Below are 27,942 nucleotides of genomic sequence, written 5' to 3'. Positions count from 1 at the left end.
CAAAAACTCAATAATTCTTTTAAGGAATAATATTATATACCACGTGCTCATTCCACTAGACTGATGTAATAATCATCAGCTAAAACCGTTTCTAAGCCAAAATTGTAAAAAGATACAGAATAGCTCAATATTTGCAAAGGATGAGTAGGCAAAATTAAAGTTGGACCCACTCATCCTGACAACATCCCCTTAGGCTAGGACAAAACAAAAGGAGAGAGAGACCAATGCCCTCCCATTCTCTTCTAGAGAAAAGGTGTTGGAGAGCATGTGTACTGCCCTATTGAGTGCCCATTAAGCCTTTGTTTCCTTTTTCTCTCCTCATCTTTGAAAAAACAAACAAAAAGACCCTACGGGCTACCCAACAAGACACAACTCCGGTCCTTTCTCTTCAAAGCCCCCATACCTTAGGCACGATTTCACCCCAGGTCTCTCTCTCTGCAAGGACAGGACACTTTGTCAACTTGACTGGAATTAATCACAGCCATACAATTTTCTTGCCTACTTCGAGGCCCTCTCCTCTCTCTCTTTCGTCTCTGTGCCCGCCCGTATCCTGTTGTAAAACATACTACAAAAAAACTAATACAACACAACAATCAGCGACTCAAAAATATATAGACAGTTTCTCGTCTACTCTGTTCTGCATCATATTACACTGTCCCAACAACTTATTTAAAGTATCCATTTCCTTGGTCGTTACACCAGCCACCACTATTTCAGTACCAGTATTGTCTGCCACGTCAGTGGTGACGGCCAAGTCACCGTCGGGTCCTGCGGCTTCGTGCACTTGTTGACCATGTAGGACTCTTTCTGAAAGAGGTTCAAAAGCATCTGGCCGTGACTGAACCCCACCCAATAAAAGGGAGCTGCTGTAAACAACTTCAATTACTTCATCTAGTGATGGATGATCCATATAATAAGGTGAACTTAAACTCCCTTCAAGCCCCAACATGTCAGTATCTCCCGAAATTGGAGGAGCAATATGACACTCCAAAATATATGCCTTGGAGAAGACCCCACTGGATAAATTTGTTAACCGCCAATGGAGAATTCGTCGAAAAATCATTGTCCACCTTGGAACAAGACAGTAACATGTGTTACGGAGCTCAAGGCTAGCACCCTGTTGTAGCGTTAAGCATGCCTCTTTCATTGCCTCAGCAAATCTCATCATCTTACTTGCTTGTGTCAGGTATCTGACCAAGCAATTTTCAAGTTCTAATTTATGGTTCTTAATCTCCTTGCCCATATAAGAGCCTCTGCCCAACCAGGATATATCATCGGTAAAAGCTGGAAGTTTAGAGTCCCTCAGTGCACACATCAGTGGTTCAATCTTTTCCAGAGAGTTCCATCCGGTGGTCGGCAAGTGCCACTTCATCACTTTATGTTCATCGCTAGACTCGTCCAGCAAAGCAATCTCAGGACAAGGCCAGCCAGCAGGATTGGCATTGGCAGTAGCAGCAATGTTTCCCAGAGACCAATCCAAGGCTTCATTGAAGGCAGAGATACAGTCATTCGGACCTACTTCATAATCATTCTTCCTCTCAAGCACCTCTAATGAAGAATTCAAGTGAGAAAGAACCAGTTCACGTGTTTTCACATTATGGAGGACAGGTTGCCGCGGTGATTCGCTTGCCAGCCACTTTAGCCCCTCCCTCAATTGCTCGTCACTGAAAAATCCATCTGACTGTTCCATCTGGTGGTTCACAATGAGGGGAACAACCTGAAAGCTACTTATCCGTGACTTGTCAATATCATGAAGGCCCAATTCATTTACCATAATAGAGAAGGACTCTGGAGTCTCTTCCTTGTCTGAGCAGCTTAAGATCAGAAGGGGCAAGCAAGAACCAGAAGGTATTGACATGAGAAGATTCAGGAGCTGGAATTTCTGATGCTTCCATGGGATGTTTTCAGATACAAGAAACAAAACCGCACTTGCACCAGAGACCGTCTCACCTAGATTATCAAACTCAGCATCCTTGACTATAGACAAGCAGCAGGTATGATACGCACCATACTGGTTAGGAACCCATTTCCTCCACATTGACAGGCCAGGAGAAGAAATTATCAGATCATCATTACTCTCATTTTTGCTGGAAGGCATGAGCTTTGAAAGCAACCACGCTGCATGCAAACAAGCAACTTGGCTCCTCTGCCCCAATTTCACTCCTTCCAGGTTGTTCATCTGAGAACATACAATAAGTTTCCAGCACAGGCATTCAGCTTCTGGATTTCTTCTGCTCAGAATACCAGCTATAACATCTGAAACATTAAGTCTTGACCATGATTCTACATGCTTCTTATATCTCTCCCCAATAACGTGATCAATGTCAAACTCGCCAGAATTGCTTGGTTGCTACATAAAAGAAGAAATGAACAGGTTAAACAAAATAAGGGCGAAAAAAATCATCGACAAAAGTCTTAACCCAGTAAATAAAGTATATGTTTCAAAAGTAATGTATTTAACTTATTCTTTTTATATGTAACAATAATATAACTTGTGCAGTATACTGATCTCATTTGTGTAAGATGCAAACTCATTGTTAGGTAAATCAAGCAGAAGTACAAGCTGCAGTATACTTAATTCAGTAAGCATAAACCAAGATGAAAAGAAAGTGGAGAAAAGGAACAGGTTGATAGTGTTTTTTTTTTTTCATTTTTTAATTATCAGCTAATTTGGTATAGTAAATTGCGAACATGGGAAGGTATCGACAACTCAATGCAACATTTTATCTATTTCGTTGAACATGACTGGGAACAAGAAACTGGAACCCAAAAGGTGATGCACTAAGAAAAATTTCAATGGAATTTTATTCTTCAAGTGCTTCTTTGAAATAAAGCATGAAGAGGAATAAAATCTGGTACCAAGATAAAATGGGTACATAAATTTTAAAAATTCCAAAACTTACATCCTTTTTCTGTTGAATTGGTGGCCCCAATGACAAGGAATCTAATGCAGCATTTGCTGCTACCTGCCTTTGTTCACGATATTCCCTTCGTTTTGTACAACACCGCTTCCATAACCTGACACAAGAAATGATAGAGTAAGGCATATGATGGGAGAACAACCTCAATATACAACCAAGACAGTAGACGAAGCTAGAAAACCTTAAGATCAACTTCAGTTTTGCCTCAGCAGCTTCTTTATCGTGATCATGAGGCATAACTTCGCTGATTTTGTTTTCTTCACGAGTATCTGAAGGTCCTGCATCTTCCAAGCTATTAATAAGCACACGTGGGGATGCAGATTTTTCCACCGGATAATCATATATACCATCTGAAGATCTCTCTTGCAGAGTTGTTTTTGACATAATCTGAAGTGGAATTGGCATTTCTTCCATTTGAAAATGCACGTTGTTTCTCTCAAGAGTTTTTCTGGAGGGATCATCATAATTTGGCTTCCATACAATTCCAACTTTATCGAGCTGCGGTTTAGGGGAACAGTGGGACAAGAAACCCTGGGGTGAGGTAGAGGCACCAGCTGCCTGATGGTCATTTTCACTCTGTTTGCCAACTGTTGGTGAAATGACAATTGGCTGCTGTTGTGGGCGATTTATTGCGGATGAAAAAGCTTCACGATCAGCCATTTCTTCATTACTTGTATTGATATAACTCACACTTTCAACAGATGGGATGGATACAGCTTCAGCGGGAGTTAACGGGGAAACATCCTCCATTATACTCCTTGACTTCTTCAAATGAACAAGTACAGAACATTTTGTAGGATAGTCTTTATCACGATTGAAAAAAGGGCCTTCTTTCATCATATAGGGCTCTTCAAACATCTTTATTGAGAACCCATGATACTGTAAAAGGCTTTCTATGTCCTCTTCCTAATTTCATCACCAAAGCATAAATTTAAGACAAGTTTGAAACTGCAAGACCCCTCCATAAAACAATAATCTAATAATAAAAGAAACAAAAAAGATGCAAATTCAATAGAATTTAACCCACATCAAGCCAAGAAAAGTACCTCCATTCCAAGCCACATGGCAACATGGGCGACAGGGATACCTTGGTTAAGCTGTAGACCTGAGTGTAGAGAAGCGAGTGCCTGGGTCCGTAACTGGTAAAAATAACATCAACAAGACAACGTTAACATTAAGCGTGTATATCTCCATTCACAAATGTTTTTGCACATGCAATTACATATGTATATGTAGCTACTGAAAAGAGCAACACAGAAAGTAAACCACTCCAAGTAATCAACTGCTATTTTTAGAAATCAAATTCACTTTGCCATCTGCAAAGGGAATGGAGAAGGTCCAAAAATATAGATGATGAATTGTGATCAACACACAGCTAGAAAACTTCTTAGTCCATTGTACATATATTTTTGCAAGCAACTACTGGAAAATTTGACAATACAACATCAAAATGCGTTCTCTCAAAAATGTGGGTTGCTTTTGCTGCAATAAAGTCATAAAACATCCGATAGCAGTACCCCATTAACCAAACAAAAGAAATTTTTTCTTAAGTATGATAGTATTTATGATTAACTCAAACCAATCAGACAATAAGCTATGCAAATACTATATTTCTTCAAGGAGAACACACAAAATTGGTCATATCACATGCGTGAAGAGTGTTAATTAATTTTTTCACACTATTTCTGTTGTAGCTCCCGACATTTTCCCCCCCTTTTTTCAGCATAAGCAAGTGGCCCCATGTTAGTCCCACATTGGGTGGGTAGATAACCCACATTGGGTAGGTGGGCAATAAAGCTATAGGTGTTAAGTTTCACATTGGCTCCCTACTAGATGAGACTGGGCTTTATAAATGATTCTAGAGAGCAATTGCAACTTAACTAGTTCTTTTGAAGTGACAACACTGATGTAGCTAATGCTTTCTCTAGTCATTACAAATAGTATCAGAGAAACCTAATAACACCATGTGTCATTGAGGCATTGCATGGTGGGGTCCCTGATAAAGACGTCAGGGATTGGAGTGAGAGAATGTGACACCTCGAAAAGCTAATCCTACATTGGGAGGGTGGATAGCCTACATTGAGTAGGTGGATTTTTTTTTTTTTATACAAATAATTCATTTCATTGATAAGGGCAAAGGAGCACAACCCTAGTACACATGATGTATACAAAAAAAGTTTCCCTTACATGCTAAAAGAACAAAAATTCACAAATTCAGACATTGAGTAGGTAGATTATAAATGAGCTTATGAGTGCTAAGTCCCACACTAATTCCTTACAAGGTGAGCTGTATAATTGATTATAGAGAGCTTCAATAACAACTTAATTAGTCTTTTTGAAGTGATAGTACAGATGTGGCTAGCATTTCTCCTGGGTTGTTACAAGCAGTCTCCACTTCATGAGGTGTGACCCTCATCCGAAGGTGCTACTCCTTGATGTTCATGACTGTCTTGCTTCCCATTAATATACGCACAATCAAATTGGTTATATTCAAGAATAGACTTGTACTTTTAACTACCGCCTCATGAAATAAAGTATCTACATAATTAAGGGAAAAAAAAAAAAAAAAAAAAAAAAAAACGTCAACCTTTTTTTTTTTGATAAGTAAAAAGCAATTTTATTAAAAAGCGTAAGGCGCCCCAGTACACAGGCAGTATACGAGAAGCACTAACAAACCCAAAACCCAAGAACACGCCCCAAAATAGCAGAATGCCCCAACAACACCCACAAAACCCGAAACGCCCAAAAAAAAACAAAAAAAAAAACACCCACTACAACCAAAACTCAGAGGCACCCAAAGACCAAGCCTACTGAAGCCGACCGAAACCACAAGAGACACCCAAATCCAAGCCGACTGAGGCCGAACTACAAAGCAAACCCAAAATATAATGGAAAAAACAACCCACAACCCGCCAAGGCCTACGTAACGTGAGCCTTGCCTTTCCTACGCCTAAAAGGAACAAAATCGTCGCCATAACTGATGGAGCTATGCAGATTCAGGAGCTCTCTCTTTCCTTTGGACTTCTGGCACGCAATCATCTTATCCCGCTAAAATTCTTCTTCCATGGCATCCTCCCCAAAGTCCCCATCCAACGCAAAATCCCCATCTAACGCCCAATCCAATGGCAAACCATCCCCAAAATCATCTTCCTCCTCCCAAACCACAATCTCCCCGTTATGATCAAAACCGACAGGCCAATTCTTGGATTGGGAGAATCCAATTCCTTCCACAGAAAATGGAATGATGCAACCACTCGGAGGGGAGGAAGGTCCTACCACCTTGACATTGATGACCTCCGGAGGCGAAGCGGAAGGGGCTGAAACAATCAGGCGAGGGTTGAGAAACCCCTTCTTAAGAATGCCCTGCTTCACTGGAGGCTTTGCAACCTTAACCGCAAGAGGCTCTGCCAACAACACCTTATTGACAACATGGCTAGCAGACAACTTCGATGCTTCCAGAGAGTCCGATAATAATTCATCATTCCATTCCACTAAGTGACCAACCCTAAACTCCCTAGCCCTCCTGATATAATGCTGAAAATGTTGAATTTGCAGCAAGGGGGAGGAAGAACGAATCTTCACCCCCAACTTAGAAGGCCCTGAGAGAGGAGGAGCAGCAGCAGAGACGGAAGGCCCTGAACCACACGAGCTACTGGAAAAATCCAAACTCACTAACAGCCCAGCCGGAGCCAGAGCCGGAGGAGCAGCCGACGAGAAGGGAAGAGCCCCGCCAAACTCTGCAAGGTTTGAGCCCTTCAAAGAACCCGGGGACTGAAAGACCTCCTCCGTCGGAACAGAAAAGGAACCTTGCGCAGGAGACACCGGAGAAACAAGCACAGAAAACACCGGGGAAGAAGAGGCCCACCCAGAAGACGCCGAAAAAGAGAACGGAGCAGAGAGCGACTGGACAGGACCTACAGGAACTGCCGCTGAAGGCTGCTCAATAGAAAGCGCTGGAGACAAAGCCTCCGGGATGAGAGAGCACTGAACGACTGGACCTGGAACCACCGCCAAAGGCCGCTCAACGGAGATGGCCGCCAAAGGCCGCTCAACGGAGATGGCTGCCGAAGACGACGCCTCCGGGGGGAAGAAAGCTGAACCAAACCTAGACTTGGACTCGAGCCCGGACCCGAGACCCGCCTCGAAACCGACTCAGGACCCGATTCAGCAACCCTCACAATGGGCTTAATCACCTTAGCCCCAACCTGAAAGCATACTTGCACCTCTTAAGCATCCGTCCCGCCACAAAACCCAACCTTCTTTTAAGCCCAACAAAGGACTTCAAGCCCATTCTATGCGAAGACCCACAAGCCCAAATTAAAGCCTTGGAAAGGCGCCCAAGGATCTCTAGAATCTGCCCGAACACTCCAGACACGCTATCCCTTTGCAGTGAAGAGTCACCCTCAACATCGGCTACTCCAGACACGCAAGCCGAACAACAGACGCAATCTCTGGAGCTGAGACACTCATCAACACAACGGTCCTTACCCAAGGGACCAATCGCTTGCTTCTCCATGGCAGAGCAACCCACTGGTGGCGGCTTCTTCTCCAAATCACACCAACCCGAATTCAGCACCAGAGACCGGCAACCCAAGACAGAGGCGGTAGCTCCCGAGCGCACCACCTCCGGGAACGACGAAGTACCTGTTCCCTTTCCCATCTTAACACCCGTCGGAGACCCATCTGTGGCTCCCAGAAAATCCAGAGCTTTGCTCAACTGCCCCACCCCCCCCCCCCCCCCCCCTTCTTTTGAGTCCCCTCCGAAGAAGACATCCCACCACCCGAGACCAACCCCACCCACCACGGCCTTCAGGGAGCCAAACAGCCCCTTTCCGACCACCCTCAGCGTAGGCTACCACCTCTAGGAAGCGACCGACCTTGTTTCCATTCCCTCGAACCATCAGAGCTTTTGTATCCTCCCGGAAGTACTTGACGAAATCCAAACCTGGATCCTTCAAAGCCTTCTCGACCGTGGCCAACAACCACGCTGAGCCCTGGACACCCAAAACAATGAACCCACAAAACGCCTTCCTCCTCTCTTCCAAACGGAGCTCAAGCTCTTCTGCCTTCGTCGAAAAAGAGAAGCATTTTGCTTCCACGATAAAGCAACGCTCCATCTAAGCCGATCCAAAAAGATTACAGGACAATGCCCCATGGAGCCAAACCCACAAACCAACCCCTCAGCACCACCAGCCAAAAACCAGCACCAATCGAAGAGAAGAACCCTTCTGTCGCACCCAACACGAACAAGCCAGAAGCTAGAAATAGCGTGACGCGCCTACACGCGCCACCACTAGCATGGGGAAGAAAAAGAGAGCGGGGAAGGTTATCAACAATAAATCATTTTAAAACACGTCAACCTTAACTAAGATATATATGAAATTAATTCGTATATGTTGTAGCTTAGATGATGAACAAAGGAACTCTAATGTAAATAAAATGCCTAAAATCTAAAGCAATATGCCAGTAGCATATGCATGTGTTACATAGTCCACTAGTTTCTTCATTAGCAAATAAACGCATTGTTACACATGCTACGCAGGCAAAAAATTCTGAAATTGATTTGCAATCCACTACTATAAGCATTAAACCAGAAGCAACAGTTACTCAGGCCTTTGAGAATTAAGCATGCATTAGACTTATATTCATGAGGTGTGGTCCTTACCCAAGGGTGCTACCCCGTGAGGTTCATGACTTTTTCACGCTTCCCATTAATATATCATAGTCGCACCGTATATATTCAAGCATAGATACTTTATTCTCATAAGGCGGTATATTGCAGTTAAAATATAAGTCTACCCTAGAATATAACCAATCTGTTTTTTGATAATGAAAAAATCGGTTATATTCAAGGTTAGACTTATATTTTAACTGCAACATACCAACTTGTGAAAATAAAGTATTGGAAATACATAGTTAAGAAAAAAAAACATGTCTATATATATATATAAAATAATTTGTATATATTGTAGCTTAGATGATGAAGAAAGGAACTCCATTTTAACTACGATGCCTAGCTTCCATCCAAAGCAACATGCAGAAGCACATGCATGTGTTACATAGTCCACTAGTTTCTTCATTAGCAACTAAATACATTGTTTATACATGCTACATTGGCCAAAGATTCTGAAATTGATTCTGCGATTCACTACTATAAGCACTAAATCAGAAGCAACTGTTACTCAGACCTTTGAGAAGTGGGCATGCATTAGGCATGCTTGAAGGTAGCTCGCTCTCCTTGCAAGCCGAAAGAAGGCAATAAAGTTACCTGTTCTGCAAGACCTGGAAGAACAAACCAAATAAACTATTAAATCAAGATCAATACTGTAACCTCGAAAAAAAATTGATGGGAAGTGCCAACCTTGCTACATCACGGGCAAATAGCACTTCTGGAGTCTGTCTTATTTCTGGAGTCATCTTTGCAAGATCAAGTGAGAGCTCTGCAGCTTCAACCTAGGAGGAATAGCTTATTTTGACAGATAAAATAAAACCTGTATCATCAATTCAATTCTGCAGATGACTTACTTTATATCCAGGATGCTTGTCCAATTTGAGAAGTGCATAATAGCCCCGGAACTCTCTTTCCGTTGGCACATTTATTCCTTTCTTTCTGTGATCATCATAGATTTGGAACAACTCAACTGATGTTTTATTCATCTGTTCAATGTTGAGGTGTGCATCAAATCCCTCAGAAAAGCCCTCTCCTTTTGTGTGTTCACATAATTCATGCATTACAATTATGTGAAGTCTTATCTGAATCCACAGCAATAAGCTAACTGATTAGTCTTTAAAATGAAGATGAAGCTTGTTTGTCAAGAAACAAGTACATATCCACCAACAAAACAAAGTACAATAAAATGATTTGCCTTTTCATTATTCAAAGATGTTCCCAACTCATGGAATTAACAACTGTATATTACATGAGGATACTGGGTGCTTCTGACTTTATATATACATAAATATGTACAGTCACCAATAACTTTATATATTTAGAATGCACAGTAAATGTATCACCAGGAGGAAGAATCACTACTAAGTCAATTAGGCATCAATGCAGTGGATTCTATTTTACAGAGGTCAGCCCACATGCTTGCATGTCTTACAAGTACCCCACAATGTTCTTTTCTGGACCAAAAAGTAAATCTGATATTCTAAAGGTATTAAAAAAGCATTTACCAAAAATTAAAATATGAAGCAAAGAGCATTTGCATACTATAAAGTTAGAAAAAAGATGCCGTATTGTGGCATTGAGAATTATACCATCTGCTCCAGCATAACAATAGCCCCTTGGTTGAAAATGTGTTGCATCCTCAGGTCCATCCGGATTGCTCTCATCCTATCCCACAAGAAGTTATATATGCCAAGAAACCGGTCATCATAAGGCAGATCTAGCAAATTGAGCAGATATTCAATTGTCTTCTGCAGGACTGGCATGGGACGTATCAAACTCGCCTCCCTCTCAGCTGTCCTAGTATACTGTGTAACAATAGTACAAGAACATCTCATCACTGATGTATGGCCTAAAGTAATTTCCAAAAACAAATAACTTGCCTGATATGAAAACTCCCAAGATGATTTTTTTGATAAGTGATATGAAAACTCCAAGATGATACAAGGACTACCTTCTTCACAGCAAGGAATTTGGCGGTTTGGTTTCTATCGCCATCTACTCGTTCATGTGGGTCTAGATCCCCTTTTCTCTCACGTTCTGCCCTTTCTGACTCTGAAAAATAAAGCAAGTTATTAAATGTTAAAAATTGAAATTTCACAGATACTCATAACACAGGCCTAGTACTCACTTTGAGTTACTAGAAAATCCAACACAGCTCAAATTTAAAAGTATTGGTCATCAACGATGCAAAGAAAATCCTATACATACACAATTTCTCAAAAATCTTAGTTCTTTCCCAAACAATTAAAAGGAAATCCAAACCCACAAAATTATTGCAATTGAATCCCACAGAGTTACAACTTTGCTCATATATCAAGAAGTTGAGAGACATACCAGGACACATATCTGGACATAACCCAGTAATAATACTAGATGGTTCAGAGCCATCATAATCAGATAAAACATGGGCATTGGTGAAATCCCTCGGCAATTCTGGGGGGTGGTTCCCAATAGACTGCTCACTTCTAGTTGCAGAAACTTTTTGGTCTGTAAAATCAGGACCGCGTTGCACATTTTCACTTAATTCAACCTTGAAACGGGCCAATCGTTTTGCCTTGGCTTGGATTTCTCTGTAAATTACATGGGAAGATTAGAAACGATAATCTAATGTTTTATATTAAAGCATGACTAATATGGGCAATAAATGGAATCAATGCTCCTAATATTTTACCGTTCAGTAATACCATCTTCGGTGGAATAGGACTTTTCTGGAAAGAGTTGATCACTAGGAAGTAAAGAAGGCGACCTCATTCTTTTCAGAGCTGGGGGGCTGGTGTACTTGGTTGCTACAACTCCAGAAACAGGATTGATTGCAGATGTTGAAAACTTTTGAGGAATTTGAGAATCAGTCTTAGAAACAAAATTTGACCTAGTAGCCATCATAGGAGGAGATATTGAAGGCCTGAAACATGCAACAAGCCACTTAGATGTAAAGTTTTTTAAATTTTATTTTCTTTTAACTTGTTAAGAAATCATGCAACCAGCCACTTAGATGTCAAGTTCTTTACTTTTTTTTTTTCTCTTTTCTTAGCAGGTTTTGAGGCAATGGGAAGGGGGAACTAGAATTTATTCACTACAAAAATGATGATAAGAAGAGAATAAATATCTCTGAGTGCATTTATGTTTGTGTCCACTCTCAACTCTGCATATTCCGAAACAAAATTCTCTGTAAACACCATTTTACAAGAATAGCTTACTTGGTCAATTTTCCAATGTTACATCAAGAAATTGTCCTTTCATCAAGAAAATGCTAACAGACTTCTGACCTCCGTTAGGCCTCTATTGTTTCTTTCCTATCACTATCCCACTACTTTCTTCAAAACTTTGCTTCAAGTTCCAACTGTAAAATAGCTCTCTCTCATTAGTACTTTCCAGATCCTACACCAACCTCTCTAACTAAACCAAGGTGAGGGTCAGTGCAGAGCAGAAGGATGGTCTGAGTTTGCGTTAAGATTAGGGCCAGAGAGGGAGGCTTGGTCTAGGTGAGGGAAAAGAGAAGAGAAGGAAGGGTATTTATAATTAGGTGTCGATCCGGTTGGTATTGGTCGGAGCCCCAACACCCATCACCCACACTCAAATTGATGGCATCAGTTTCTAAAATCCGGAAACTGACATTAATCCACTGATCGCTAGAAACAGACCAGTGTCAGTTGATCTCCAGTCAGGTCGGTTGGGTTTCGGGAAATCTGATCACCACTAGTTTGGTCCAACAATTATAACTGCTAACTACTTGGCAGAAAATACTATAAACTTTGACAGGGTGTGATATAATAGGCAGTTCTAAATGGCATGCCTTCTATTTTTTGCAGACATATGGTCCATGTCATGGTAGAAAAAGTAGGAGAAACAGATATTTGAGGGAATGGAGTTGACTTTGGATGTAATTGCAACACATAAATATATAAATAATATGGCAGCTGTTTGCTTAATGGATGTATCTCATTTAAGTGGCCATCTTATCAACTGCCAAAATCCTTGGTCTTCTTGTAATCAATAAAAAATATTGCATGCATTACGTGAAATCCCAAGAGGATTTATGGGGTAGGAATGGCTAATAGTTTGTTTGTGTTCACCACTAACATAACAAAGCATAAAGCAACAATTTCATATTATTTACATATATACACATACATTACAACTTAAACACAATATCAAGCTTTCAAAAAGGATATATGTTAGCAAAAAGTATCAAATGATCTAGAAAACCTAACAGTTTGCATGAATTGTAACCTATTATGGGTGCTTTAAAAAACTAGGGGATTTGAAGCAGAGTCCCCTTATCAAAAGAAAATCCACTGGTTTTTCTGAACTACAGAAATAAGAATATAATATAAACATGCATGCAGTTTTCGCGAAGAGAGGAGAGTCCAGCCCTCAAAGTAGCACAATCCAAAATATTTTTTTTTTTTGATAAGCACAATCCAAAATATTAAGACAAACTATATGTTCTTTGCAGTCAATTGTTTAAGTGTGCTACAATTTTCCTTCTATACTATAGGGCAATATATATATATTTTTTTTTATAAGTAATCGAAATATCATTAGAAGCATAAGGCGTCCCAGGTATATAGGAAGTATACAGGAGAAACTACTAACTAGGACGAGCAAAAAGAACAAAAAAGTCATAATAACTAATCACCAAAAGTAGAACAAAAGCAAATGTCTAAAGATACAATGTGTTGAAAAATAGAGACTTTATCTCCTCCAAAGTCCTCCAACGGTCCTCAAAACTTCTACCACTAATTTCCCTCCATAAATACCACAAAAGGCACGAAAGCACAATCTTCCAAACAACAGCACCTCGAGTGTTGCCAACAGCCCACTAACAAGCATGCAAATCAACAACTCGTATAGGCATGACCTAAGACAACCCAAATCAACTAAAGAAAACATTCCAAATGGCACAGGCAACCTCACAATGAAGCAAAAGATGGTTCATGAACTCCCCATTCCTTTTACATAAGCAACACTAATCTATCACAATGACATGCCGCTTCCAGAGATTATTCATAATAAGAATCTTTCCCATAGTCGCCGACCAAACAAAAGGCCACCATCAACGGAACCTTAGTTTGCCAAACACTTTTCCATGGGAAACAGACACAATCATGACAACCCATGACTCTGTAGAAAGATTTAACACCAAACAAACCCTTTTTGCAAGGGACCAACCACAGCTTGTCCTCCCCTACCCGTCTCACTTTCGCTAAATGCAACACCATGAAAAATGAGGCAGAGGCTTCCACCTCCCAATCATGTGCCGTTCTAGTAAAGCTCACGTTCCACTTAATGGCACCTCCCAAAAATTCCACAAGAGTCGCCTATAGAAGTATCCTTTATACGAGCAATACCAAATAAAACAGGAAATGCTTCCTTAAGGGTCGTATCCCCACAACAAAGATCATGCGAGAATCTAACCTTGGAACCACCTCCCACCTCAAATCTAGTATGACTACAAAACTTTTTTTTAAAAAAAAAAAATTAGTATGACTACAAAACTTGACCCAACCCCTCCTAATATTCTTTCATAAACCCACCTCATATGCCCCAATGGGCTCTCTAGAACACCACCCTTCCTAAGCACTTTCATATTTAGAATTCACCACCACTCTCCACCAAGCCTCTCTCTCAAGTCCATAGCGCCAAAGCAATTTACCTAAGAGAGCATGATTGAAATTCAACAAGTTCCTAATCCTCAACCCTCCCTCAGATATCGGAGTACAAACCTTGGACCATCTCAACAAGTGATATTTGAATTCATCACCTAGCCCCCCTACAAGAAATCAAATGGGAGCTTCTCAATACAATTTGCAACACTCGCAGGGAGGGTAAAAAGGGACATCAAGTACGTAGGTGAGTTGGATATGGTGCTCATGATAAGGGTAATCTTACCACCCTTAGACAAGTACATCATTTTTCAACTAGCCCGCCGACGTTTTATCTTCTCAATTACATTGTCTCATATATGCTTGGCCTTATAAGAAGCCCCAAAAGGAAGACCAAGATACTTCAAGGGTAGAGACGCAACCCCACAACCCAAAATTCCCACCAAACCAACCACATTATTAACATATGCCTCAAGAACAAATTCCAACTTGGCTAAGTTCGTCTTCAAACCCGACACAACTTCAAATAATAAGAATAAACTCCTTAAATTGTGAAGATGGTTTGGGTCGGCCCCACAAAAAAGTAAGGTATCATCAACAAACAGAACGTGGGAGATATCAGGCCCTATCCCCACAGAGAACCCTAACAACAAAGCTCCACTCGCTGCAGCTAAAATCGTCCTACCCAACGCCTTCATCACTACGACAAATAGCAAAGGAGACGAAGGGTCCCCTTGCCTCAAGCCACGAGAGCTGCTAAAAAAACATGTGGAAGAGCCATTCACCAAAATAGAGAACCGCACCGAGGAAATACAATGAGCTATCCATGAACACCATTTCCCTCCAAACCCACACAGGCCACACCCACATTGACAAACAACACAAAACTGGATAAATTATTTGGCTACCTAAGAGCTTTATTGTTTGGTGTAGGGACGTGATTAAGTGAAAGCAAATGTCAAGTCCTGTTCATGTTGATTTTTTTTTCCTTGTGAACAATATGAAGTTGATTGTTTTTTTAGAAGTGCATTATGTTGATTATTGATGCAATGGGTTCGTTGTTTTTCCTATTATTTTTTCGGTTACATTCATTTCTTATTTGTTTAGGCAAAACAAAATAGAGAATCAATTACTTGTTTAGTTGTCTGTCAAAGAAAAACTTCTGACATTTAAGTAAGTTCGTATTTTTTCACTTAACTTGTGTACAAACCTCTGTCAAGTTACAGTAAGAAGAATTTATATCGGTTGCATAAGATAAAATAATTTATTGATTAAAAAAAATATATATATATATATATATAAAATACTATTTTATTAATTCGGCCCCCCAAGTGAAAAATCATGGCTTCGCCACTGCCAACAAGGTTATCTTACCATATTCTAATATCTTGTCCAACTAAAGATACATATGAAGAAAGTTTTAAGGTTTATTACGAATGTATTTTTTGATCTCTTGTTTTGTAGGAAATTGGAATAGGTCTTAAACGGATATTCCTTACACACCCATGTTCATGAAGTGTTTTCTCCATAATAGGTACTTAATATTAGTTGACAAAGGAGAACCAAAATTTTGTCCCTCTGTTATTTGACAAAATTTTTAGCTTAAAAAAAAGCAAGTTTTCCATTTTCAATTTTGGATTACAAATAATGGGATATAATAAAATTTCAAAACATTAACTCTTTCCTTTCCCAAATTTTCTCAAGAAGCCAACAGTAACTTGGAAATAGAAAGATGAAAATCAGCTACAGAATTATAGCAGTCGAGTGGGAAAAAAAAAAAAAAAAAAAGCTACATTGAAAGACTCTAAATGGTATTGTGACTTGGATTAAGAATCTGGCACTGGCAGCCTTTTGGTACTTTTGATGACCCCATTTTGGATTGTCCATCTTATCAATTTTCAAAGGCCTTGGTATCTTTGTCTTCAAAATTCAGTAGTCTAGACAGACTATGGATATATCTAATCCCCTTTATTTTCTTTTGCTGAAGGCATATTGTACGTTTACGATTTTACCGCGGATGTAGTTATTTCTATGCGTATTAATAATAGAAACAGAGATGAATAATTCCAACGTATGCACTAAGTTCAAAACATGTACCTATGAACTCCAGGAGACTTTTGGTAAACAGGAGTGACTGCAGGGCTGGTGCTCTCAAAAGCCAAAGGCGGTGAGAGCCTTCTCTCTAAAGCTCCTGGTCCCCTGTCATCAAAAAGAAAATGAGTAACTATTCTCTGATCCACTACACGATAGAAAAATGAGCTTCAATTCATAACCATACTGGTGAGCCATGAGTCTTAATTATTGACTTTAGAAATCAAAAGCATGCTCTATTTCATAGTTTTTGTCCTCTTCTCTTCCAATCAATACCATGAAGCCATCTTGAATAGAAACATGTCCTCTAGGGTTTTGTTTTGTATCTCATATAATTTTCTGGCAAAGATTTGAGTTCTTTCTTTAATCAGAATGCAATTGCTGATTTTCCAGTTTCAGTTTATCGTAACATGTGATTGTTCATTTTCACTTATCAAAAAAAAAAACATGTGATTGTTCATTTTCCAGTTTCAGTTCTTTTCTCCCCCTGAAACGTATTGCCACATGTCATCCTCCAGGGTTCAAAATTTAATGCATTCTTTTAGGTTGGAACAGAGGTCTAAGTGGTCTCTGACTTTCCAAAATGGGGGATTGTTCAAACACATCCTCTTTCATAATTTTGTCAAGATCAACTCAGGACAATTTTTCCTTCACATTGATATTAGTGGAATTTATTTGGTAAAAGAATGTTACAAATGCATACATATACTTCCTACACAAATTTTTTAGAGTAATCATCATTAGACTATTGCACCAAGGAAGAAAGTTATAATAAACCACAAATAAAAAATAAGGACTATAGAACTCTCACAATATTTATGTAATATTTACCTTCTAGGGCCGTTCGGAGCAAAATGTGAATCTTCCGGTAGAACTTCACTCCCAGGTGATAAAGGTGGGGACCTGTTTCTTTTCAAGACTTGAACACCATCATGATCAGTTGAAAATTTTCTTCCAGAAGCATTAGAGCCTAAATAAGGTGAGACTGAGGATTGGTCTTGATGAGCAAGGAAGTTGGCATAAGCGCCTGGCGAATTGAGCTGATTATGCAAAGGATTGGAAAATGAAGTAGGCCTGCACTACAAAAGTAGCTTGATCAAGTGGAGATTGCCAGACAGGACAGAAGTGGAGGTGGGGAATCAACAAATAAATCTAAATTAAGCAATGGAAGTACCAATGAAAAGCCACAACCATGCACGTCACGTTTAAATGATTATTTTAAGTGTACAAAGAGCTGATCTTTTTTTTTTATAAGTAAGAATTCATTAAAAAGCGCAGAATACACAGGAAGTATACAAAAGTGCTCCTAAACAAAGGAAATGAAAGAACAAGAAAGTAAAAAGTCAGCGAACAACAAACTACCCGGGATATGCACCGACACCCAAAGATATAACATATTAAGCACCTTTCTACAAAGAGCCCCAACTGAAACCTCCACATCCTCAAAAAGCCTAGAATTTTTCTCACGCCACAAGCCCCACAAAACACATAAAGGAACCTGCTTTCAAATACAGAAAACAGGACCACGACCCAGCAAAGTGCCCCAACCACTCAATAAATCCACGACACTACTAGGCATAACCCACTCCACCCCGACCAAGCTATAAAAAAAACTCTAAACAACCCGTGCCACATCACAATGAAGAAGAAGGTGATCAACGGACTCCCCATGCTTTTTACACATAACACACCACTCTACCACCACAATACCACGCCTACGTAAATTGTCATGAGTTAAGATCTTTCCTAAAGCCGATGTCCAAACAAAGAACGCCACCCGCTTCGGAGCTTTAACACGACATATACCCTTCCAAGGAAAAGAGGCCGCCTCGTGACAAACTAAAGCTTTGTAGAAAGTCTTCACTTCAAAATTCCCCCTCCTGGAAAGATTCCACACCACCCTATCAACCTCCCCATGCCGAACCCGAGTAGAGTATAACTGATCAAAGAAGGACATCACCATCTCCACCTCTCAATCCTGAGCATAGCGCGTAAAGAGAACATTCCAATGAACCACGCCTCCTACCACAGACAAATTATCCACCACCCAAGCATCAGGAAAACGCGCAATAGAATACAAAGCTGGAAAACAGAGCTTGAGAGGCTTGTCCCCACACCAAAGATCATGCCATAAGCGAATATGAGACCCATCACCCACCTCAAAACGCAAAAACTTGGCAACACTATCCCACCCCCGTCGAATAAACTTCCAAACACTGACACCATAAGGCCCCGTAACCGATAAAGAACACCAACCTCCCCTCACACTGCCATACTTCACCTCAATTACCGATCTCCACAAAGCATCGCGCTCTTGAGAGAACCTCCAAATCCACTTCCCCAATAAAGCTTGATTAAAATTAATAACATTACGAACACCCAGTCCACCAGCCTTAATTGAAGTACAGACTCGATGCCAATTGACTAAATGAAATTTAGTCTCATCACCCAAACCACTCCACAGAAACTCCCTTTGAAGCCGCTCCAGTTTCTTAGCTACACTCACAGGAATAGGGAACAGAGATAAATAATAAGTAGGAATGCTAGAGAGAGTACTGTGAATCAAAATCACTCTACCACCCTTGGACAAATAAAGTTTCTTCCAACTAGCCAACCTTCGTTCCACCTTCTCAATAACCCCATTCCAAATAGAAATAGATTTGAACGACGCCCCCAACGGCATACCCAAATAAGTCATCAACAGAGACCCAATTCTACAACCCAGAATATGAGCCAAAGACTCTACATCTTCCACCTCGCCAATAGGGACCAATTCGGATTTGCCTAAATTGATCCTCAACCCTGACACCGCTTCGAAACATAAGAAGGTACACCTCAAATTTCGAACATGCTCGGCCTGTGCTCCACAAAAAATTAAGGTATCATCCGCAAACAGTAATGGTGTGTTTGGGTATTGAATTTTTAGAATCATAATTGAATTCTTATTCTTTTTACGAATTTCTAGGCAAATAGAGTTTAGAGTTTTTTTTGAAATTGTGTTTGGGTGTTGAATTTTTGAGATTGAAAAGTATTTTTTTTAATGGTAGAAAATGATTAGAAATGATTGGAGGTATGAAAAGTTGTGTATAATGATTGGTGTTATGAAAAGTAGTGTGGAATTATGATTGAAATATATATAATAATTAAAAAATGACTTTTAAAAGGAAAATTTCATACTTAATTTAAATTAATTATAAAATTAAAAAAATATGGAAACAATGATGTCTGACGCAGTAGGTGGAAAAAGGAGAGCATTTGATGTAAAGGCCGTTTGAAAAGTAAATTCTAATAAAAAATAAATTTATTCAAAAATAAATAAATATACATATTTTTTTAAAAAAAATTAAAATTAAAAAAAAAAAAAAAAAAAAAACAAAAAAGAAAAGGAAAAAAGCAAGGGGTGGCTGGGCCACCCCCAATGGCCGTCCGGGGTGGCGCGCGGCCACCCCCTGACCACCTCTGGGGGTGGCGCGCACCCCTATAGGCCACTAGGGTGGCCGCGCGCCACCCCCATAGGCTGGGAGTGGCTGGGCCTCCCCTTGCTTTGTTCTTTTCTTTTTTTAAAAAAAAAAAATTTTAATTTTAATTTTTTTAAAAAAATAAGTATATTTATTTAATTTTTAATAATTTTGAAATAGAGAGTTATAGAGTGTGGGCACATGGACGATGTTTGAATCCATTGGACGGATCAGATGAAAAATAGTCTACAGTTTACGCATCCAAAGGCTCAAATTAAGTGAAACTAGAATATGGTGTACAAGTTTTACACCGTGTATATCCCTGTGGCATCTTTACCTCTGATGCAGCAGGTGGGAAAAGGTGAAAACTTGACGTAAATGATGTTTGATTTTCGTAGCATTTACGACGGGGGAAGTCGAGAACTGAACATTGGTTTTCCAATCGTACTGCAGCATGGGCAAGATTTCTGACTCTCTTAAGTAATGAAATTCGGGTTTTTGGCCGGTTGAATGCGGGTTCTTGGGTTTTGAAAAAAAAAACCTGAAAAGAATAAGATTTCTTCTCTCTATCCAAACAGACCATAAATGATTCACCACTAAAGCTTCATCACCCATGAAGCCCACTGAAAAGCCTGAAAGCAAGCCTTGGAGCATAGACGCATTCAACATCCTGCTAAGCGCTTCCATAACCACCACAAACAACAGAGGAGAAAGAGGATCACCTTGTCTTATTCCCCGCGAGCTCTGAAAGAAACCAGAAGGGACGCCATTTACCAAAATGGAAAATTTTACCGTACAAACGCAAAATTTAATCCATTTCCTCCACCTCTCCCTACAAAGAGCTGATCTTGTTTGCAATGATTCTAAACCAAAAAGAAAAATAAATATAAACAGATGTTTGGAACAATTGGGATGCCTGACTATAGTGGACTTGGACAAAGACTGAATCTAGAGCATGGGTTCTCATGCCCCAAAAGTTTGACACATGGTAAAAGACACCAACTTAATGTTACAAAACCAGCAATAGAAATTAGACAGTTCTCACCTGGCAAATTGGCAACTCCAAAAATCACCAAATAAGAGACTTGACAATATGAGTTTATGATTTCAAGCATGCACACACACATGCGTGTGAGTGCCTAACACTTAATATTGAACTTCACCAAAAGGACGAACTCCTAAAGATTATTGAAAGCCAAAGTAGGTATGTGCGCACACACACACACAAAGTGGATTCTCTCTAAGGTGTATCCTTTCATAATTTTGTCAGGATCAGCTCAGGACAACTGTTTTCTACACATAGATATTAATGGAATTTCTATGATTAAAAAAAAAATTACAAACGCATACATATACCACACAAATTGTTTAGTGTTATCATCGTTAGACTATTGCACCAAGGAAGAAAATAATAAAAAGTAAGGACTATAGAACTCTAACAACATTGTAATATTTACCTTCTAGGGCCATTTGGAGCAAAATGTGAATCTTCCAGCAGAACTTCACTCCCAGGTGGTAAAGGTGGGGACCTGTTTCTTTTCAAGACTTGAACACCATCATGATCGGTGGAAAATTTTCTTCCAGAAGCATAAGAACCTAAATAAGGTGAGACTGAGGATTGGTCTTGATGAGCCAGGAAGTTGGCATAAGCACCTGGCGAATTGGGCTGATTATGCAATGGATTGGAAAATGAAGCAGACCTGCACTACAAAAGTAACTTCATCAAATGGAGATTACCAGGCAGGACGGAAGGGGAGGAGGTGGGGAGTCAACAAATAAATCTAAATTTAAGCAATGGAAGTACCAATGAAAAGCCATAACCATGCACATCACGTTTAAATGATTATTTTAAGTGTACAAAGAGCTGATCTTGTTTGCAATGATTCTAAACCAAAAAGAAAAAGAAATATAAACAGATGTTTGGAACAATTGGGATGCCTGATTATAGTGGACTTGGACAAAGCCTGAATCTAGAACATGGGTTCTCATGCCCCATAAGTTTGAAACATGATATAAGGCACTAACTTAATGTTACAAAACCAGCAGTAGAAAGTTCTCACTTGGCAAATTGGCAACTCCAAAAATCACCAAATAAGAGACTTGACATTTTGAGTATATGATTTCAAGCATGCACACACACTTCTGAAACAATCACGAAAGAAATGAACTTTTCTGGAGCTTTGAACGCTACAAAGCTTTCCCATCTTCTTTTTTGTGTTCTCTTTTATCTACCGCCAATCACCAAACTCAGAGATTGGATATTGTAGCCAAGGTTATATTGTAGATTGATGATTTTTTTTATTTTTTTTTTGAATTTATCAAATAACGGGGCGTGCCAGGATTGACCCTTAACGGGTTGGCAGGTCAAGCAGGCCGACCCGAACCCGACACGCCAACCCGTTTTGCTAGCTTTAGAATAAACAACTAAAAATAAAGTGCGAGGAAAAGCGCATACGTGCATAAAATTTCGTTTTAAGGAAAAGTAGCCACTTTCGTGACGAAAATGAAGCATGGGGCCATAGGCAGTTACATCCCATTAATAAGTGTTCCAATAAATCTCTAGAGAAAAAAGAATGCCACGAATTATATGAACAGAATGCCTATGCTTCATAATGTAGACCCTTAGAAAATTTCTTTAAACTGTAGCACAGAAATTGACAAGCATAATGGGTATCAAATCAGAATCCAACTAATATGGCAAATAAATAATGGAGCTATCAAAACCAAGGCAAAGCTAGCGTGACAAAATGAAAAGCTTAAGACGATAAACCTGGAGCAAGTCCAAATAGTGGATACATAACATTAAAGAATGCTGAATTAAGGTACAGAAAACATAACTTTAGAACATCTTGACTAGAATACCTAACAATATCACTATTGGAAGACAATGAAGGAGGTGATCGCGTTCTTTTTGGGTTTTGAGATTGGGCAACCTTGACTATAATGCTAGTCATGAAGCAAGAAATGATGCAGAAGACCTTTGATGAATTTGGACTTCATAATATTTAGAGAAAGATATTTTCCTGGCGACAACTAGGAGGAGACATGATGAATGTGGAAGAGAACTGAGCCATGAATAGGAAATTCTGTAATACAACAGGTTGTGACCTTCTGATAAACGACGATACAATTTTGTATTACAAGTGGGGAAGGTTATATGAGCTAATGGGGGATTGTATTGAAATGCAAAGCATAAATGAGAATTTCCATGTCGGAACGACCCAAAACAAGTAAAACAACAACCCAAAGTAACCAGCCTTGCATTGCTAGTCTGACAACTGCTTGTATCGGGTTCTAGGCAGGTAATGATCGTCAAACAATAACTAGTTGACATCTCATAGTGCTTAAGCCGGTAATATGCACTTGGACAACCACCTTGACGAATTAATGCATTACAGGGGTCCTTAAAACATTAGTTCGGTACGGCATTTATAACCTGCTGACCACTTGGCAGACAATACTACAAATATTTCAATGGATGTTATGTAATAGGTGGTGCTAAATGTCATACTTCTATTTGCAGACATATGGTCTATCTTATGGCCAAAAAATTATTCAGAAAAGGATATTTGAGGGATTGACAGGGACCTTGGATGTAATTGAAACACATTTAAAGAATATGGCAATGATTTGCTTAACGGATGCAACTCATCTCAGAAGGGTACATCTTATCAACTGCCCAAAAACCTTGGTCTTCTTGTAATACAGCACAAAATTTTCTAGGATAAATTACATGAAATGTCAAGAGGATTTATGGTGTAGGAATGGATGATAGAGACATCAAACAGCATAAAGCAACAGTAACACTATTAGGACTGTCGAGACTGTAATTTAGTGAAAAAGTAAAGAAAAAAGTGAGAAAACAAAACACAGAGAATTTGTGTGGTTTAGCAATATGTCTACGTCCAAAGGAGCAAGCGGCTACTTTCACTATATCAAAAAAAGAATAGGGTTACAACTTATATATACCATCTCCAATCAAAACCCTACCCTGGTATATATTAAAATTCCCAATATACCCTTCCCATACTGCGGGGGTCTTTGCCCCCACGACCCCCAACCTATTATTTGACCTTAGCATAACAAACTAAAATTAAGCCACAATGGGCCACATGGGCTCTGCTCATTTTGCTTACACACAGCCCATGTGGCCTTTATACTAGAGACCAGTGTTACTTCCTTATAGAGAATATGAGCCACCATCTCTAATAATCTCCACCTTGACAAATATTCAGCCCCTTAGGAGATGTCAAATTCTTATGTCTCTGCCTTGAACAAATAGGTTGGGGAAAGTATCTTTTCTAGCACCAAGAAACATTGTTCAAGGCCAAGCAATGCTTGAACTTGGCTACAAGGACAGGCTTTGTCAATGTATGAGTTGCATTCTCAAAAATGTGATTTTCTCAAATATCACTTCACCTATAACAATCAATTCTCTTATCTTGTGAAACCTCACACCATTATGTTCTATTCTTACATGATACGATACACATGGTGCTTTGCCAAGTAAATGGCACTCTGACTGTCACAATGTATTTGAACTCCACCTTGCTTTATACCAAGCTCTTCGACTAGCCCTTTTAACCACAACGCTTCTGTAGCAATTTCAACCACTACCATCTATTCATCTTCTATAGTAGCCATTGCTACCAAGGATTGTAGCATAGATCTCCAACAATAGACCCTCCTGCTAGGGAAAACACAACCTATAGTGGACCATCTATCGTCCCAATCACCTGCATATGGAACATCCTACTGCACTAGAATATGGAACCTTTGACATATCTTCAATTTCTTCCTCTATCTTTGGGCATTGACTAACAGATAGCTTGAAGTGATTCGCTAATAGTGAGCTTACTGATTTAGCATTCTCCATATTGAACTTCTCTAACACCTTTTTTTTTCTGAACGCCCATTTTCAACCTATTGCTCTCTTTCCCTTGGGAAGTTCCACCAACTCCCAAGTTTTGTTCTTGTGCAACAATTCAATTTCCTCAATCATAGCCTCCATCGATCTACTCTTCTCAAGATAATTGATTGCTTCCCAAAATGTAGAAGGATCCTTGCTACTAGAAACCAATGCGTAAGAAACAAAATCCTTGAAACCATACCTAACTGGTGGCCTTGTGTTGCGTCTGGGTTTGTCTTTAGCTATGATGTGATGGTCCTGGTTACTGGTGCTAGATTCCTTTTCTGAATAAATTTCATTCTCCTTTAGCACTACCTGCACCACTGATTTCTTGTTGCCACTTCCTTCTGATTCCTTCTTCTCGTCTTCCCTGAAAGCCTTCAGCATAGACATTTCATCGAACACTATGTCCCTACTGATCACCACCTTTTGTGCCTCTGGATTCCAAAACTTGTACCCTTTTGCTCCTTTCACCCCTTTCTCATCCCCAAGAAAAATATACCTTTTTGACTTCGGATCAAGCTTTGGCCTTTATACCAGAGACCAGCGTTACTTCCTCATTCAGAATATGAGCCACCTCTAACAAACATAAATATAAACTACAACTAAAGTACTAAATAGCAGGCATTCAAATGATGTAGAAAACCCATCATTTTGCATGCATTGTTACTAAATGACTCCAGCAGATGAATAAGGAGGACTTGCAAGGTGTTTTCAAAAGCTAATGAACGTGACTCTGCAGCTTCAGGTCCCCTTATCAAAAGAAAATCCATAAATTTGTGTAAACTACATAACAATAAGCAGGTGAGCTTCCATAATATGACAAGACAAGTGTTATATTAACATGCATCCAGTTGCCCCAAACAAAGGTGTTTCCAGCCCTCACAGTAATTCAATCCCAGATATTAAGGCAAAATATATGATCTTTACCACAAATTATCTATGTGTGCTAATATTTTCCTTCTACACCATAGGACAGTGTAGGCATTTGTACATGTACCGCGACCTTTCTAACAAGGTTATCTTCCCATATTCAAATATTTTGTGCGACAAAGATGCATATGAAGAAAGTATTAAGGAAATTCATAACAATAAATAGTTTTATTTCTTGTTTTGTTGGAAATTGGATGATAGGTCTTAAACAGATATCCCAAGTATTGTGTCCATTACACACACTAAATTTTATTTGAAAGCGGAGAAACCAATTTTTTTCGTGTGACTTTAAAAGATTTTATCTTTCAGATTGGGGTTTTTTCCTCATTTGGGGGGTGGGGGTTTAAATCAACCAAACCGAACCAAATAGCTGCAATTAGCTTAAATAAGGAGATTTTTCCTTTTGCAACCTTGGATTTTAAGTAATGGGATATCATAAGATTTCAAAACAGTAATTCCTTTTCTTTCCCAGATTTTCTTGAGAACCCAACTGTACTTTGAATACGGCAAGAAGAAAATAAGTAAACAAAATTATAAGAAATGAGGAAAGAAAAAAAGCAATACTGCAAAACAGTACTGAATTGGAGTTGACTCTAAATGGTATTGTAATTTGGAATAGGCATCTTGCAGCCTTTTGGTACTTTTGACAACCCCAATTTGGATTATTCATCTTATCAATTTCCAAAGGCCTTGTCTGTTAATCTTCAAACTTCAGTTGTAAAGACGACTCATGGATATATGTAATCCTATTCATCTTCTTTTGCATAAGGCACATCACTAAAGCATACATTTACGATTATTGCCACATATATAGCAATATCTAGGCGCATCATCGATAATAGGTAACACAAACGAATAGCTCCAACACATATGCATTTAGTCCAAAGAGCATACCTAAGAACTCTAGGAGATGCTTGGTAAGCAGGACTGACTGCACGGCCAGCACCCTCAAAAGCCGAAGGCGGCGACTGCACTCTCTCTAGAGCTCCTGGGACACTGCAATCAAAAGAAACTGTATAATTCTTTCTGATTTCAGTCTTAACTACTGGTTTTTGTTTGTGGTAACGCCTTTTAGAAATAAAATAACATGCCCTATTTCACATTTTTTGTACCACAAAACCACATGGAATAATAGAAACACGTCTTCTAGGGTTTTGTTTCGTAGCTCACATGTCCTGAAAACTAGCCCTAATAAAAAATAAAAATAAATTGATAAAAGTAAAGAAAGAAATCAAGCCCAAAGAGCAGTAATATGGCGTAGATTAACCCATCCTAATTACTTCTTCGCCCTAACACTCTTTCTAGCAGCTAAAAGGCGCTCAGAGAAGTTCTACCTCTGAGAGAGAATACCTGGGAGATCGCTGAGGGGCCAAAGCGGAAAACGGCGGCGTAGGTGGAGACCGGGAAGGAGGGCGAGGGGAATGGCCAAAAGTAGGAGCGACTGGTCGAGTAGATTGATTTGGGCCTGAAGTCCTCCCAAATCCCTTAGCCATTTGTCTTCTTCTTCTTCTTCCAGTCCCTATTGCATTCCCGTATCCAAAAAGAACATGCTAAAGAAAATATCTCTTCCAAAACTACGGTGTTTTGATTCGTAAAATTTCAAGGAAAGCATACTTGTAAGAGTACTCGAGTATTCCAGATGCCGACACTGGAATACAGAGAGGGTTTTTTAGTAGTTCGTTTTGAAAAAACGTCTATCTGAACGGAACCCAAATTCATCCAAAAAAAATTGATTAGATGTCAATACTTTTCTGCAACGATGGGAAAATATAAAGAAAACCCAGAAAGGTAGCAACAATTTATTGCACTAAGAATTCATCCAAAAAAAATTTATTGCACTAAGAACAATCAAGATTCAGAGAGAGAGAGAGAGAGAGATGGAATAACACACAGATTTTGCAATAGCGGGGAGCTCACGAACGACAGACTCGGCGCCGGATTGTAACGATGAGTTCCAATGAAGGTCGTCGTCGTGCTGAGGCCCCGACTCCTGAGGGGCTAATGGCCTTGTTCGGAAACGCCGGGACTGAACAGACTGTTCACATTTTTTTAATTTTAATTTTACATTTTTCAATTACAATCGCCATCAAAATATTCTCACTTTTTTCACTTTTTATGTCACATCAATAATTTTTTATTACTATTCAAATAAAAAAAATTCACTACAATATAAAACTTTTTTACATTTCTGTACAATTTTTTTTTTTACTTTATATCACATCATCACTTTTTATTAATTTCAAAATTAACAACTCACTACTCTATTATGCACATGTATTTACCAAACAACACCAATTAGTACTGACTCGTCCAATACTGCTAGGTTTAGGTTTTGACTTTTGTCACTTTTAGC

General features: G+C 39.4%; 1 protein-coding gene across 3 annotated transcripts; it reads right to left on the bottom strand.

Moving 5' to 3' along the window:
• Window positions 1–64: 64 nt before the first annotated feature.
• LOC133881684 (SAC3 family protein B) lies at window positions 65–27,610 on the bottom strand. 3 transcript variants are annotated; one of them, XM_062320692.1, is made up of 18 exons: window positions 27,477–27,610; window positions 27,204–27,288; window positions 26,940–27,108; window positions 26,484–26,585; window positions 21,205–21,447; window positions 17,121–17,363; window positions 16,296–16,397; window positions 11,264–11,494; window positions 10,927–11,162; window positions 10,544–10,644; window positions 10,182–10,397; window positions 9,447–9,674; window positions 9,283–9,374; window positions 9,110–9,203; window positions 3,968–4,060; window positions 3,103–3,827; window positions 2,904–3,018; window positions 65–2,350 (listed from the first exon to the last, which is right to left on the bottom strand). In XM_062320692.1, exons 3-18 carry the CDS (start codon window positions 27,080–27,082, stop codon window positions 602–604), a joined length of 4,713 nt encoding a protein of 1,570 aa, XP_062176676.1. In that variant the 5' UTR covers window positions 27,083–27,108; window positions 27,204–27,288; window positions 27,477–27,610; the 3' UTR covers window positions 65–601. The 3 variants fall into 3 exon arrangements, with proteins under 3 accessions (XP_062176676.1, XP_062176681.1, XP_062176667.1); XM_062320697.1 differs by having other exon boundaries at window positions 27,204–27,287; window positions 27,518–27,583; XM_062320683.1 differs by lacking the exon at window positions 27,204–27,288 and having other exon boundaries at window positions 26,940–27,109.
• Window positions 27,611–27,942: the final 332 nt, after the last annotated feature.

This window comes from Alnus glutinosa, chromosome 1, assembly GCF_958979055.1.
Source record: "Alnus glutinosa chromosome 1, dhAlnGlut1.1, whole genome shotgun sequence".
Lineage (NCBI taxonomy): Eukaryota > Viridiplantae > Streptophyta > Magnoliopsida > Fagales > Betulaceae > Alnus > Alnus glutinosa.
This window is presented reverse-complemented; position numbering and strand designations above follow the sequence as displayed.